General features: G+C 64.8%; 1 protein-coding gene across 1 annotated transcript in view; it reads left to right on the forward strand.

Moving 5' to 3' along the window:
* PRR12 (proline rich 12) overlaps positions 1-14,677 on the forward strand; it is a gene marked incomplete at its 3' end in the record, with an annotated part of 29,214 nt that extends 14,537 nt beyond the window's left edge. The window contains 19 exon segments of the mRNA XM_074167247.1: positions 533-657; positions 659-1,090; positions 1,092-1,164; positions 1,167-1,861; positions 1,863-2,293; positions 2,343-2,415; positions 2,418-2,486; positions 3,067-3,190; positions 3,399-3,583; positions 3,997-4,353; positions 4,355-4,693; positions 4,984-5,046; positions 5,343-5,561; positions 5,852-5,902; positions 6,027-6,254; positions 6,717-6,944; positions 10,521-10,754; positions 11,059-11,167; positions 14,280-14,677. Of these exon segments, the coding sequence (XP_074023348.1) occupies positions 533-657; positions 659-1,090; positions 1,092-1,164; positions 1,167-1,861; positions 1,863-2,293; positions 2,343-2,415; positions 2,418-2,486; positions 3,067-3,190; positions 3,399-3,583; positions 3,997-4,353; positions 4,355-4,693; positions 4,984-5,046; positions 5,343-5,561; positions 5,852-5,902; positions 6,027-6,254; positions 6,717-6,944; positions 10,521-10,754; positions 11,059-11,167; positions 14,280-14,677 (4,433 nt within the window).
* Positions 14,678-15,166: the final 489 nt, after the last annotated feature.

The raw sequence follows: 15,166 nt of genomic DNA on the forward strand, positions 1-15,166 counted from the left end.
CCCCAGGGAGTTCCCTACTTGCCCCAGGTGGGTCCCCCACCTACCCCAGGGTCCCCCCACTTGCCCCGGGGAGTCCCTTCTTGCCCCAAGGGGGTCCCCCCACTTGCCCCAGGGTCCCCCCACTTGCCCCAGAGGGGTCCCCCACCTACCCCAGAGTCCCCCCACTTGCCCCAGGGAGTTCCTACTTGCCCCAGGGAGTTCCTACTTGCCCCGGGGGGGTCCCCCCACTTGCCCCAGCATCTCCCCACTTGCCCTGGGAGTCCCCACTTGCCCCAGTGTCTCCCCACTTGCCCCAGGGGGGTCCCCCACCTGCCCCAGGGGGGGTGTGTGTGTGTGTGTGTCCCCTCCCCGCTCACCCCGGGGCTGTCTCCCCTCCCCTCAGGGCACACCCCACCCCCCCCCACGCTCTCACCCCCTAATCCCCCTCCTTCTTTCTTTTTTTTTTTTCTCTCTCTCTTTCTCCCCCCCCACCCCCCCCTCCCCCATCCCAATCCCCCCCTCTTCATCCCAATCCCCCCCCCCCTCCCCGTAGCCATGCACACTCCGGCGCCGGCCGAACTCTTCATCTCGGGGGCGCTGCCGGGATCGGGAACTTTTCCCTCTTCCTCGGCGCTGAGCGCTTACCAGCACCCGGCGGCGCCTTTCGGGGGGCGCAGTTTTTCCCGTCACCCCCCCCCTCAGTTTACCCCCCGAAGCCGCTTTCAGTCCCGGTTCCAACGGTCTCCTCTCCCCCCATCATCACGACCCCCCTTTACTCCACATCAAACCCCCCCCCCCTCCCCAACCAGCTTCTTCTTTAAGTTTCGACCGCTTGGCTTTACCCCCCCAAACCCCCCCGTACCGACCCCCTCCCAGTTCTTCCCAGTTTAATCTTCTTTCCGCTCCCCCCCTCCCGGCCCCCCCGGCCGAACAACCCACCCCTATTTACAACACCTCGGTTTTTGGGGGGGCCGGGGGTGGCGGGGGTGGGGGCGGGGGGGGGGACAGGGCTATCCCCCGTCAGGACAGCGTCATTAAGCACTACCAACGCCCTGGGGGTGGCGGGGGGGCTCAAGCTCAGCTTGCCCCCCCCCCGGCCCCCCCCGCAGCCCCCCCCCAGCCTCCAGCACTACCTGAGCTGCGCCGGTACTTACCAGCAGATGCCCCATCGCGCCGGCCTCTCTTGTAGCCATTGGGCGACCAGTCGCCCGCCGGTTCCGAGGGGGGGGGTCAACCCCCCCAACCCCCTAAAAACCCCCCCCAGCCCCGTCAAGAAGCTCCCCCCCAAGCTTACCGTCCCATCATTCAATCCCCGGTTTATTCGGCTAGCCAAGGGGCTACCGCCCCCGGCAACGGGGCTACTAAATCGAAAAGCTATTCGGCTTCTCGGCAAGCGCCCCCCCCTCGTTCCGGGGCGGGGACCCCCAAGTGCCAAAGCAGTTACACCCCCAGCACCCCCAAACCCAGCTCCGTCATCGCCAGCCAATCCCCGGCTTATTCTCCTGGCCAACCCCCCAATTTACTAGCCATGGGACCGGCAGGCGCTTACGGTCCCAACCCCCCCCAACCTCAAACTTTAGGGGGGGGCGGGCAAGGCGGCGGGGGTTTCAACGGCAGCCAGGGGGGGGATTTAGCGGGAAAAGCCCCCCCTTACTCGACTGGGGGGCAAGGGGGGGGCCCGGGTGGCCAAGGTGGCCAAGGCCTCCAGCCTTGCGTTAGCCAAGGGCAAACTTATTCCCCCGAACAGCTCCAGGGTTTGCCCTACGGGGTTCAACCCGAGGGGGGGCAAGGGGGGGGTTACGGTGCCCCCCCCCCGGCCCCCCCGACCCAGGGTTTACCCGCCCCCAGCCCTTCTTTGGGCAACTACAGCACTGGCCACTCGCCCCGCCATGCCGGCCCCTTTGCCCTACGGCGCTTTGGGGGGGTCCAGCCCTTCTCCCATCATTCGCCCCCTCCAGAGCCCCCCCGCCGCCCCCCGCCCCCAAAGCGGGGCTTCCCCGGGCCAACCCCCCAAATATTTAGGGGCCGTTTTGTCCCCTTCTTTCCTGGCCCCCGCTTACGGCGGGGGGGGGTTAGAAAGAGGCGGGGGACCTCCCCCAGCCCCCCCGACTTTCGGCAAAGCCGGGGGGGGGGGTAAAGGGGAGGCGGCGGAATTATTAGGGGGTCCCCCCCCGCCCCCCCACCCCGCCCCCGACCGAAGCGAGGACGAGGATTTTCTCATCCAACACCTTTTACAAGCCCCCAGCCCCCCCCGCGGGCCGGCCGAGGGCTTGGGGGCTTGCGAGGAGAGGGGGGGGGCTAGTAAAAATTTAGGAGGAGGAGGGGGGCGGCGGCGGGGGGGGGCCGGCCGGGGGGGGGGGTTACGGGGGATTGGGGAAGGGGGAAGAGAGGTACCAGCTCCAGAGCGTCATCCGCCCTAATTCCAATCTGGAGGGACCCCCCCCCAGCCCCCCCCGGCCCTAGAATTGGCTCTTTTGAAAGAAAAAAAGAAGCCGGAAAGAGGGAAAGATTATCGGGGGGCGGCGGCGGTGGGGGGGGGACCGGCTAGCGGGGGGGGCGAAGGTTTAGCCGCCACCTCGGTGGTCCATTACGGCCACCAACCTCCCCCCCCTCCTCCCCCCCCTCCTCCGCCCCCCCCCACAACCCCCCCAGTTGGATTCTTACGGTCAGGAGTTAAAGAAAGGGGGGGGGGGAACATTTGGCTAGCGGGAAGGATTTGGGGCAACCTCATTCTTATTTACCCAAAACCCCCGACGGCCCCCCCCCTGGACCCCCACCCTCTTCTTTTAGAGCCCCCCCCGGATTTAGGAGCCCACCCCGTGGTTCCCGTAGCCGTCCCTGGGGGGGGGGCCGGAGGAGGAGGCGGCGGGGGTGCCGGGGGGGGGTCCCTCCTCCCTTCCGTCCTCACCCACACCCAAAGCCAACTCCATCCCCGCGCCCCCCCCAAGGGGCGCCCCCCCCTCGACGTCCACCTCTTGGAGCAGCAGAGGATGCCCCCCCCTCCGCCGCCTCCTCCCCCCTTCGGCCCCCCCTTCTCCCCAAATGCTTTTAGAAGCCCACCTCCACCAAGCCCACGTGCGTTCGCAGGGGGGGCTGGACCCCCAGGGCCCCCCCCCGTTACCCCCCCCACCCGAACCTATGGAGGTCTTACCCCCCCCTCAAGAAATCCAAGATTTTTTAGAACCCCCTTTGGGGTTAGAACCTCATTTGGGTCAACCCGGGGGGGTCCAGGGTCCACCCCCGGCTCATTTATTAGACCCCGACGCGGGGGGGGGAGGAGGAGGAGGAGGAGGAGGAGGAGGAGGAGGAGGCGGGGGGGGGCGGCGGCGGGGGGGGCGGCGGAGGTGGTGGGGGGGGAGGAGGAGGAGGAGGAGGAGGAGGAGGAGGCGGCGGGGGGGGTGGAAGCGGGGGTCAAGTAGTAACCCCTTCTCAATTAGAAAGCAAAGATCAATTCGGGGAAGGGGGGAGCCCGGGGGGGGGCAAAAATCGTTTCGTCCCCCTCACCTCCATCTGCTTCCCTGACGCCCTGCTGCAGGACGAGGAGCGGGGTTTTTTCCCCGGGATGGAGGACATGTTCGGGCCCCCCCCCGAAGATTTCCCTAAAGCTAGCCAGGAAGAGGAAGAGGAAGGGAATCCCCCCCCCCCACCACCACCACCACCACCACCCCATCCCCACCCTCATCATCATCACCCCCATCACCCCCCCCCACACCACCACCACCACCACCACCACCCCCCCCCTCATCCCCATCACCACCATCCCCACCCCCACCATTTAGAAACCCGCCCCCCGGCTTTAAAAGCGCCCCCCCCCTTACGATATAGGGCAGGGGTACCCCGCTTTTTGCGCGGCTCCCCCGCCCCCCCCACCACCCCCCCCCAACGAGGGGCACAACGAACCGCCTCCACCCCCCCCACCACCCCCCGCCGCCGCCGCCCCCCCCCACCATGGGCTTGGACCCCCCCAAACACGAGCTCCCTTCAACCGTCAACGCCGAACCTTTGGGGCTCATCCAGAGCCGGGGAGGAGGGGGGGGGCCCAACAAACCGCCCCCCCCTCACCCACCACCTCCTCCTCCTCCTTCCTCTTCTTTACCCACTCCCCTTTTTTGTTCTTCCAAACCCAAAAAACTCCTCAAAACCTCTTCCTTCCACCTCCTGCGCAAACGGGACCCTTTCGCCCCCCACCATCACTCCCACCCCCCCCACCCCCAACACACCCCACCCCCCCCCCAAAAAAAGACCTACGCCCAAGAGTACGAGTTCGAGGATGATGAAGATAAAGCCGACGTCCCCGCCGACATCCGCCTCAACAGCCGCCGTCTCCCCGACCTCCTCCCCGACCTCATCTCCAGCTGCCGCAGACCCCCCCCCCCTCACCACCCCCATGGGGGGGGACATGGACTTCTGCGTCCCCCCCACCCACCACCATCACCAGCATCACCACCATCATCATCATATTCACCCCGCCGCCGCCGCCGCCGCCGTCGAACCCCCTCAAACCGGACCCAAAAAAAGAGGCCGAAAACCCACCAAACCCAAAAGGGAAGGACCCCCCCGACCGCGAGGGAGACCCCGAATCCGGCCCTTGGTGGAACCTCCCGGATTCCTCTCGCCCGACGCCGCCAAGAAGCCCCGGGGACGAGGACGGGGACGGGGCAAGAAGGGAGGAGAGGACGGGGGCGACGGCCTGGAGCCCCTCAAGCCCCTCAAGGTAAGGATTTGGGGGTATTTGAGGGGGTTTTGGGGTGCTGGGGGCGTCTTGGGAAGCGAAGGTTGGGAGATGAGGAGGTTCTTGGGGGGTTCCTCCTGGTTCGTTGCTCTGTGATGGCCCCCAAGAGTGTTGAGGTTGGACGTAGCGATGGCTTGGAGAACCTCAAGTCCATCAAGATGACGGTTTTTGGGGTGCTGGGGGGTTTTGGGGTGTCTTGGGAGGTGAAGGTTGGGAGATAAGTAGGTTTTGGGGGGTTCTCTGTGGTCTGTTGCCCTCTGATGGCCCCCAAGAGTGTTGAGGTTGGACGTAGCGATGGCTTGGAGAACCTCAAGTTCGTCAAGAGGAGGATTTGGGTGGGTTTTGGGGTGCTGGGGGTTTCTACGAGGTCTTGGGAGGTGAATGTTGGGAGATGAGGAGGTTCTTGGGAGGTTCCTCCTGGTTCGTTGCTCTGTGATGTCCCCTAAGAGTGTTGAGGTTGGACGTAGCGATGGCTTGGAGAACCTCAAGTCCCTCAAGATGAGCATTTGGGTGGGTTTTGGGGTGCTGGGGGTTTCTACGAGGTCTTGGGAGGTGAAGGTTGGGAGATGAGGAGGTTCTTGGGGGGTTCCTCCTGGTTCGTTGCTCTCTGATGGCCCCCACGAGTCTTGAGGTTGGACGTAGCGATGGCTTGGAGAACCTCAAGTCCTTGAAGATGAGGATTTGGGGGGGTTTTGGGCTGCTGTGGGCCTTGGGAGGCAGAGATTTGGGGGTTCCCCCCTGGTTCCTGCCCCCCAACGCCACCAAGAAGCCCCGGGGACGAGGACGGGGACGGGGCAAGAAGGGAGGAGAGGACGGGGGCGACGGCCTGGAGCCCCTCAAGCCCCTCAAGGTAAGGATTTGGGGGTATTTGAGGGGGTTTTGGGGTGCTGGGGGGGTCTTGGGAAGCGAAGGTTGGGAGATGAGGAGGTTCTTGGGGGGTTCCTCCTGGTTCGTTGCTCTCTGATGGCCCCCAAGAGTGTTGAGGTTGGACGTAGCGATGGCTTGGAGAACCTCAAGTCCCTCAAGATGACGGTTTTTGGGGTGCTGGGGGGTTTTGGGGTGTCTTGGGAGGTGAAGGTTGGGAGATCAGTAGGTTTTGGGGGGTTCTCTGTGGTCTGTTGCCCTCTGATGGCCCCCAAGAGTGTTGAGGTTGGACGTAGCGATGGCTTGGAGAACCTCAAGTCCCTCAAGGTGAGGATTTGGGTGGGTTTTGGGGTGCTGGGGGTTTCTACGAGGTCTTGGGAGGTGAAGGTTGGGAGATGAGGAGGTTCTTGGGGGGTTCCTCCTGGTTCGTTGCTCTGTGATGGCCCCCGAGAGTGTTGAGGTTGGACGTAGCGATGGCTTGGAGAACCTCAAGTCCCTCAAGATGAGGATTTGGGTGGGTTTTGGGGTGCTGGGGGCCTTGGGAGGTAGAGATTTGGGGGTTCCCCCCTGGTTCCTGCCCCCCAACGCCACCAAGAAGCCCCGGGGACGAGGACGGGGACGGGGCAAGAAGGGAGGAGAGGACGGGGGCGACGGCCTGGAGCCCCTCAAGCCCCTCAAGGTAAGGATTTGGGGGTATTTGAGGGGGTTTTGGGGTGCTGGGGGCGTCTTGGGAAGCGAAGGTTGGGAGATGAGGTTCTTGGGGGGTTCCTCCTGGTTCGTTGCTCTGTGATGGCCCCCAAGAGTGTTGAGGTTGGACGTAGCGATGGCTTGGAGAACCTCAAGTCCGTCAATATGACGGTTTTTGGGGTGCTGGGGGGTTTTGGGGTGTCTTGGGAGGTGAAGGTTGGGAGATAAGAAGGTTTTGGGGGGTTCTCTGTGGTCTGTTGCCCTCTGATGGCCCCCGAGAGTGTTGAGGTTGGACGTAGCGATGGCTTGGAGAACCTCATGTCCCTCAAGATGAGGATTTGAGTGGGTTTTGGGGTGCTGGGGGTTTCTACGAGGTCTTGGGAGGTGAAGGTTGGGAGATGAGGAGGTTCTTGGGGGGTTCCTCCTGGTTCGTTGCTCTGTGATGGCCCCCAAGAGTGTTGAGGTTGGACGTAGCGATGGCTTGGAGAACCTCAAGTCCTTGAAGATGAGGATTTGGGTGGGTTTTGGGGTGCTGGGGGCCTTGGGAGGCAGAGATTTGGGGGTTCCCCCCTGGTTCCTGCCCCCCAACGCCACCAAGAAGCCCTGGGGACGAGGACGGGGACGGGGCAAGAAGGGAGGAGAGGACGGGGGCGACGGCCTGGAGCCCCTCAAGCCCCTCAAGGTAGGGATTTGGGGGTATTTTAGGGGGTTTTGGGGTGCTGGGGGTGTCTTGGGAAGCGAAGGTTGGGAGATGAGGAGGTTCTTGGGGGGTTCCTCCTGGTTCGTTGCTCTGTGATGGCCCCCAAGAGTGTTGAGGTTGGACGTAGCGATGGCTTGGAGAACCTCAAGTCCCTCAAGATGACAGTTTTTGGGGTGCTGGGGGGTTTTGGGGTGTCTTGGGAGGTGAAGGTTGGGAGATAAGAAGGTTTTGGGGGGTTCTCTGTGGTCTGTTGCCCTCTGATGGCCCCCAAGAGTCTTGACGTTGGACGTAGCGATGTCTTGCAGAACCTCAGGTCCTTGAAGATGAGGATTTGGGGGGGCTTGGAGGAGCTTTTGGAGGTCTGGGCGGGTTCTGCGAGGTCTTGGGAAGCGAAGGTTGGGAGATGAGGAGGTTCTCGGGGGGTTCTTCCTGGTTCGTTGCTCTGTGATGGCCCCCAAGAGTGTTGAGGTTGGACGTAGCGATGGCTTGGAGAACCTCAAGTCCCTCAAGATGACGGTTTTTGGGGAGCTTTAAGGAGCTTTTGGGTTTCTGGGCGGGTTCTACGAGGTCTTGGGAAGCGAAGGTTGGGAGATGAGGAGGTTCTTGGGGGATTCTTCCTGGTTCGTTGCTCTGTGATGGCCCCCAAGAGTGTTGAGGTTGGACGTAGCGGTGGCTTGGAGAACCTCAAGTCCCTCAAGATGATGGTTTTTGGGGAGCTTTAAGGAGCTTTTGGGGTTCTGGGCGGGTTCTACGAGGTCTTGGGAGGTGAAGGTTGGGAGATAAGTAGGTTTTGGGGGGTTCTCTGTGGTCTGTTGCCCTCTGATGGCCCCCAAGAGTGTTGAGGTTGGACGTAGCGGTGGCTTGGAGAACCTCATGTCCCTCAAGAGGAGGATTTGGGTGGGTTTTGGGGTGCTGGGGGTTTCTACGAGGTCTTGGGAAGTGAAGGTTGGGAGATGAGGAGGTTCTTGGGGGGTTCCTCCTGGTTCGTTGCTCTGTGATGTCCCCCACGAGTGTTGACGTTGGACGTAGCGATGGCTTGGAGAACCTCAAGTCCCTCAAGATGAGGATTTGGGTGGGTTTTGGGGTGCTGGGGGGTTTTGGGGTGTCTTGGGAGGTGAAGGTTGGGAGATGAGGAGGTTCTTGGGGGGTTCCTCCTGGTTCGTTTCCTCCTGGTGACCCCTAAGGACCCGAGGTTGGAGATGACCGGGCCTTGGAGAACCTCAAGTCCTTCAAGATGAGGATTTGGGGGGGCTTTGAGGAGCTTTTGGGCTGCTGGGGGGGGTCTCTGGGCCCTGAGACACCCCCCCCCACACACACACCTTGGTCAACAACCAGACCCAGGAGACACTGGGGGGTCACTGGGAGCAACCTGGGGGGCACTGGGAGATACTGGGGGGGGGGGGCAGTGACCTCCTGGGGGGGCACTGACCTCCTGGGGGGGCCACTGACCTCCTGGGGGGGGCAGTGACCTCCTGGGGGGGCCACTGAGCTGCTGGGGGGGCACTTGGAGGCATCGGGGGGGTCACTGGGAGATGTTGGGGTCACTGGGAGATGCTGGGGTCACTGGGAGACCTCTGATGCCCCCCGTTTTTCTTCCCCCCCTGGGGGGACCACTTCTGACCTCCTGGGGGGGCCACTGAGCTCCTGGGGGGGACACTGAGCTCCTGGGGGGGACACTGAGCTCCTGGGGGGGGCAGTGACCTCCTGGGGGGGCCACTGAGCTCCTGGGGGGGACACTGAGCTCCTGGGGGGGGCAGTGACCTCCTGGGGGGGCCACTGAGCTCCTGGGGGGGCACTTGGAGGCATCGGGGGGGGTCACTGGGAGATGTTGGGGTCACTGGGAGATGTTGGGGTCACTGGGAGACCTCTGATGCCCCCCGTTTTTCTTTCTTCCCCCCCCCCCCAGATCAAGCTGGCGGTTCCGAAGGGGGGGGACCTTGGGCTGTGTTCAGAAGTGGGTGCCCCCCCCGTATGCCCCCCCCCCCGAGGGCCCTGAGACACCCCCCCCCCTTAGTCAACAACCAGACCCAGGAGACACTGGGGGGGGCACTGGGAGCAACCTGGGGGGCACTGGGAGATACTGGGGGGGGGGGGCAGTGACCTCCTGGGGGGGCCACTGAGCTCCTGGGGGGGCCACTGAGCTCCTGGGGGGGGCAGTGAGCTCCTGGGGGGGGCAGTGACCTCCTGGGGGGGCCACTGAGCTCCTGGGGGGGGCACTGACCTCCTGGGGGGGGCACTGAGCTCCTGGGGGGGCCACTGATCTCCTGGGGGGGGCAGTGACCTCCTGGGGGGGCCACTGACCTCCTGGGGGGGACACTGAGCTCCTGGGGGGGACACTGAGCTCCTGGGGGGGCCACTGAGCTCCTGGGAGGGGCAGTGACCTCCTGGGGGGGCCACTGAGCTCCTGGGGGGGCACTTGGAGGCATCGGGGGGGGTCACTGGGAGATGTTGGGGTCACTGGGAGACCTCTGATACCCCCCGTTTTTCTTTCTTCCCCCCCCCCCCCAGATCAAGCTGGCGGTTCCGAAGGGGGGGGACCTTGGGCTGTGTTCGGAAGTGGGTGCCCCCCCCCCAGCCGCCGTTTGCCCCCCCCCAAGGGCCCTGAGACCCCCCCCCCCCTTAGTCAACAACCAGACCCAGGAGACACTGGGGGGGGCACTGGGAGCAACCTGGGGGGCACTGGGAGATACTGGGGGGGGGGGGCAGTGACCTCCTGGGGGGGCCACTGACCTCCTGGGGGGGCCACTGAGCTCCTGGGGGGGCCACTGAGCTCCTGGGAGGGGCAGTGACCTCCTGGGGGGGCCACTGACCTCCTGGGGGGGGCAGTGACCTCCTGGGGGGGCCACTGAGCTCCTGGGGGGGGCAGTGAGCTCCTGGGGGGGGCAGTGACCTCCTGGGGGGGCCACTGAGCTCCTGGGGGGGGCACTGAGCTCCTGGGGGGGCCACTGAGCTCCTGGGAGGGGCAGTGACCTCCTGGGGGGGCCACTGAGCTCCTGGGGGGGCACTTGGAGGCATCGGGGGGGGGTCACTGGGAGATGTTGGGGTCACTGGGAGATGTTGGGGTCACTGGGAGACCTCTGATGCCCCCCGTTTTTCTTTCTTCCCCCCCCCCCAGATCAAGCTGGCGGTTCCGAAGGGGGGGGACCTTGGGCTGTGTTCGGAAGTGGGTGCCCCCCCCCCAGCCGCCGTTTGCCCCCCCCCAAGGGCCCTGAGACCCCCCCCCCCCCTTAGTCAACAACCAGACCCAGGAGACACTGGGGGGGGCACTGGGAGCAACCTGGGGGGCACTGGGAGATACTGGGGGGGGGGCACTGAGAAACTGGGGGGGGGGGGAGTGACCTCCTGGGGGGGGCCACTGAGCTCCTGGGGGGGGCAGTGACCTCCTGGGGGGGCCACTGACCTCCTGGGGGGGGCAGTGACCTCCTGGGGGGGCCACTGAGCTGCTGGGGGGGCACTTGGAGGCATCGGGGGGGGTCACTGGGAGATGTTGGGGTCACTGGGAGATGCTGGGGTCACTGGGAGACCTCTGATACCCCCCGTTTTTCTTCCCCCCCCCAGATCAAGCTGGCGGTTCCGAAGGGGGGGGACCTTGGGCTGTGTTCGGAAGTGGGTGTCCCCCCCCCAGCCGCCGTTTGCCCCCCCGCCTTGACTCCCGATTCTTCCTTGGTCCCCCCCCCGTCTTTGGAGAACCCCCAGACCCGGGAACGCATCAAGGCCAAGATCAAGGAGGTGGAGGAGAAGCAGCCGGAGATGAAGTCGGGTTTCATGGCCTCATTCCTGGATTTCCTCAAATCCGGCAAACGCCACCAGGCCGCCCCCCCGGCGCCCCCCCCTCTTCCTCCTCCTCCTCCTCTTCCTCCTCCTCCTCCTCCTCCTCCTCCTCCTCCTCCTTCTTCTTCTTCTTCTTCCACCAGCCCTTCCAAAACTCCTCGCGCTGGGGGTCCTCCTCCTTTTACCGTAGGCCCCCCCCCCCTCTATTTTACCGGGGGGGTTGGAAGGAACGGAGGGGGAGGGCTTGGTCATGGCTTGTCCCAGTCCCTGCAAGCGCCTGGACGAGGAGCTGAAGAGGAACCTGGAGACCTTGCCTTCCTTCTCCTCCGACGAGGAAGACTCCGTCAGCAAGAACCAGGACCTCCAGAAGAGCATCTCCTCCGCCATCTCCGCCCTCTACGACCCCGCCGACCGCAAGGAGCACGACCCCCCCGGTGGGTGACGGTGGGGTGGGGTGGGGTGGGGTGGGGTGCTGGGGGGTCTTCTCCTCCACCTTTTCCTGACACCGCGGTTGTGGGAGCTCTAGAGACCTCCTGGGACCCATAGGGAGCTCCTGGGACCCATAGGGAGCTCCTGGGGGGGCACTGGGATCTCTAGAGACCTCCTGGGACCCATAGGGAGCTCCTGAGACCCATAAGGAGCTCCTGGGGGGCACTGGGATCTCTAGAGACCTCCTGAGACCCATAGGGAGCTCCTGGGGGGGCACTGGGATCTCTAGAGACCTCCTGGGACCCATAGGGAGCTCCTGGGACCCATAAGGAGCTCCTGGGGGGGCACTGGGATCTCTAGAGACCTCCTGGGACCCATAGGGAGCTCCTGGGGGGCACTGGGACCTTCACGGGACCCATAGAGACTTGCTGGGACCCATAAGGAGCTCCTGGGGGGCACCGGGATCTATGGAGACCTCCTGGGACCCATAGGGAGCTCCTGGGACCCATAGGGAGCTCCTGGGGGGGCACTGGGATCTCTAGAGACCTCCTGGGATCCATAGGGAGCTCCTGGGGGGCACTGGGACCTTCACGGGACCCATAGAGACGTCCTGGGACCCATAGGGAGCTCCTGGGGGGGCACTGGGATCTCTAGAGACCTCCTGGGACCCATAGGGAGCTCCTGGGACCCATAGGGAGCTCCTGGGGGGGCACTGGGATCTCTAGAGACCTCCTGGGACCCATAGGGAGCTCCTGGGACCCATAGGGAGCTCCTGGGGGGCACTGGGACCTTCATGGGACCCATAGAGACTTGCTGGGACCTATAGGGAGCTCCTGGGGGGGCACTGGGATCTCTAGAGACCTCCTGGGACCCATAGGGAGCTCCTGGGACCCATAGGGAGCTCCTGGGGGGGCACTGGGATCTCTAGAGACCTTCTGGGACCCATAGGGAGCTCCTGGGACCCATAGGGAGCTCCTGGGGGGGCACCGGGATCTCTAGAGACCTCCTGGGACCCATAGAGACGTCCTGGGACCCATAGGGAGCTCCTGGGGGGCACTGGGACCTTCACGGGACCCATAGAGACGTCCTGGGACCCATAGGGAGCTCCTGGGGGGGCACTGGGATCTCTAGAGACCTCCTGGGACCCATAGGGAGCCTCCTGGGGGGGCACTGGGACCTTCACGGGACCCATAGAGACTTGCTGGGACCCATAGGGAGGTCCTGGGGGGCACTGGGATCTCTAGAGACCTCCTGGGACCCATAGGGAGCTCCTGGGGGGGCACTGGGATCTCTAGAGACCTCCTGGGACCCATAGGGAGCTCCTGGGACCCATAAGGAGCTCCTGGGGGGGCACTGGGATCTCTAGAGACCTCCTGGGACCCATAGGGAGCTCCTGGGGGGGCACTGGGATCTCTAGAGACCTCCTGGGACCCATAGGGAGCTCCTGAGACCCATAAGGAGCTCCTGGGGGGGCACTGGGATCTCTAGAGACCTCCTGGGACCCATAGGGAGCTCCTGGGGGGGCACTGGGATCTCTAGAGACCTCCTGGGACCCATAGGGAGCTCCTGGGACCCATAAGGAGCTCCTGGGGGGGCACTGGGATCTCTAGAGACCTCCTGGGACCCATAGGGAGCTCCTGGGGGGGCACTGGGATCTCTAGAGACCTCCTGGGACCCATAGGGAGCTCCTGAGACCCATAGGGAGCTCCTGGGGGGGCACTGGGATCTCTAGAGACCTCCTGGGACCCATAGGGAGCTCCTGGGGGGCACTGGGACCTTCACGGGACCCACAGAGACCTTCTGGGACCTTCACGGGACCCATAGAGACCTTCTGGGACCTTCATGGAACCTTCACGGGACCCATAGGGAGCCCCTGAGGATCACTGGGACCTTCACGGGACCCATAGAGACTTGCTGGGACCCATAAGGAGCTCCTGGGGGGCACTGGGATCTATGGAGACCTCCTGGGACCCATAGGGAGCTCCTGGGGGGCACTGGGACCTTCACGGGACCCATAGAGACTTGCTGGGACCCATAGGGAGCTCCTGGGGGGCACTGGGACCTTCACGGGACCCATAGAGACTTGCTGGGACCCATAGGGAGCTCCTGGGGGGCACTGGGATCCATAGGGAGCTCCTGAGACCCATAGGGAGCTCCTGGGGGCACTGGGATCTATGGAGACCTCCTGGGACCCATAGGGAGCTCCTGGGACCCATAGGGAACTCCTGGGGGGCACTGGGACCCATAGGGAGCTCCTGGGGGGCGCTGGGACCTTCACGGGACCCACAGAGACCTTCTGGGACCCATAGAGACCTTCTGGAACTCTCTTGGGACCCATAGAGCCCCCTGACACCCCCCCAGGACCCATAGAGACCCCCTGGGACCTCCTGAGCCCCATAGAACCCCCCTGACCCCCCACTGGGACCCATAGATCCCCCTGATCCCCCCCCCTCCAGGAGCCATAGAGACCCCCTGGGACCCATAGATATCCCCCCCCCACACTCTGGACCCATAGAGCCCCCCTGACGCCCCCCCGGGACCCATAGATCCCCCTGACGCCCCCCCCCCCCCTCCCCCAGGACCCATAGAGACCCCCTGGGACCCATAGAGCCCCCCTGGGACCTCCTGAGCCCCATAGATCCCCCCTGACCCCCCCTGGGACCCATAGAGACCCCCTGGGACCCATAGAGCCCCCCCCCCCCCGCTCCAGACCCATAGAGCCCCCTCGGGACCTTCCTGAGCCCCATAGAACCCCCCTGACCCCCCACTGGGACCCATAGATCCCCCTGCCCCCCCTTTTTTGTTCCCCCCCCCCCCGACATACTCCCTGGGATCTCCTGGGACCCATAGAGCCCCTTCTGGGACCCATAGAGCCCCATAGATCCCCCCTGACCCCCCCCGGGACCCATAGAGCCCCCCTGACACCCCCCCCCCCAGGACCCATAGAGCCCCCCAGGGACCTCCTGAGCCCCATAGATCCCCCCTGACCCCCCCCGGGACCCATAGAGCCCCCTGACACCCCCCCCCCAGGACCCATAGAGCCCCCCAGGGACTTCCTGAGCCCCATAGATCCCCCCTGACCCCCCCCTTTTTGTTTTGTGTGTCCCCCCCCCACAGACATGCCCCCCCCGGAGGAGAAGCTGCCGACCCCCCCTCCTCCCTCGGAGCCCCCCCACCACCCTGAACCCCCCCCTCCTCTGCCTCCCCCCGTGGCCGTGGCCCCTCCGCTGTTACCGGTGGCTCCTCCGGTGTCCCCCCCTTTGGTGGCCAAAGGGCTTCCCCCCCAAAGTGAAGCGGTGGCCCCCCCCCCCCCGGCGGTGGCCCCCCCCCCGCCCCCGATGTCCCCCGAGAGGGAGGAGCCCGAGGACTCTCGGCCCCTGCACTTGGCCAAGAAGCAGGAGACGGCGGCCGTCTGCGGGGACACCGACGAGGACGAGGCCGAGAGCGGCGGGGAAGGAATCTTCCGGGAGAGGGACGAGTTCGTGGTGCGAGTGGAGGACATCCAGGCGCTCAAGGTGGGCACTGGGAGGCACTGGGAGGGACTGGGAGGCACTGGGAGAGGGATCGGAGAGCGTCTTCCGTGGGTGGGATGAGTTGGTTGACCACGGGGAGGAGATCCAGGCACTCAAAGTGGGCACTGGGAGAGACTGGGAGATACTGGGAGATACTGGGAGAGGGATTGGGGGCACTGGGAGGGACTGGGAGAGACTGGGAGGGACTGGGAGGCACTGGGAGAGGGATCGGAGAGCGTCTTCCATGGGTGGGATGAGTTTGTTGACCACGGGGAGGAGATCCAGGCACTCAAAGTGGGCACTGGGAGAGACTGGGAGGGACTGGGAGATACTGGGAGAGGGATTGGGGGCACTGGGAGAGACTGGGAGGCACTGGGAGAGACTGGGAGAGGGATTGGAGAGCAAGTTCTATGGGTGGGATGAGTTTGTTGGCCATGTGGAGGAGATCCCGGCGCTCAAAGTGGGCACTGGGAGAGACTGGGAGGGACTGGG

The sequence above is a fragment of the Numenius arquata genome, unplaced genomic scaffold (genome assembly GCF_964106895.1).
Source record: "Numenius arquata unplaced genomic scaffold, bNumArq3.hap1.1 HAP1_SCAFFOLD_1160, whole genome shotgun sequence".
Classification (NCBI taxonomy): domain Eukaryota; kingdom Metazoa; phylum Chordata; class Aves; order Charadriiformes; family Scolopacidae; genus Numenius; species Numenius arquata.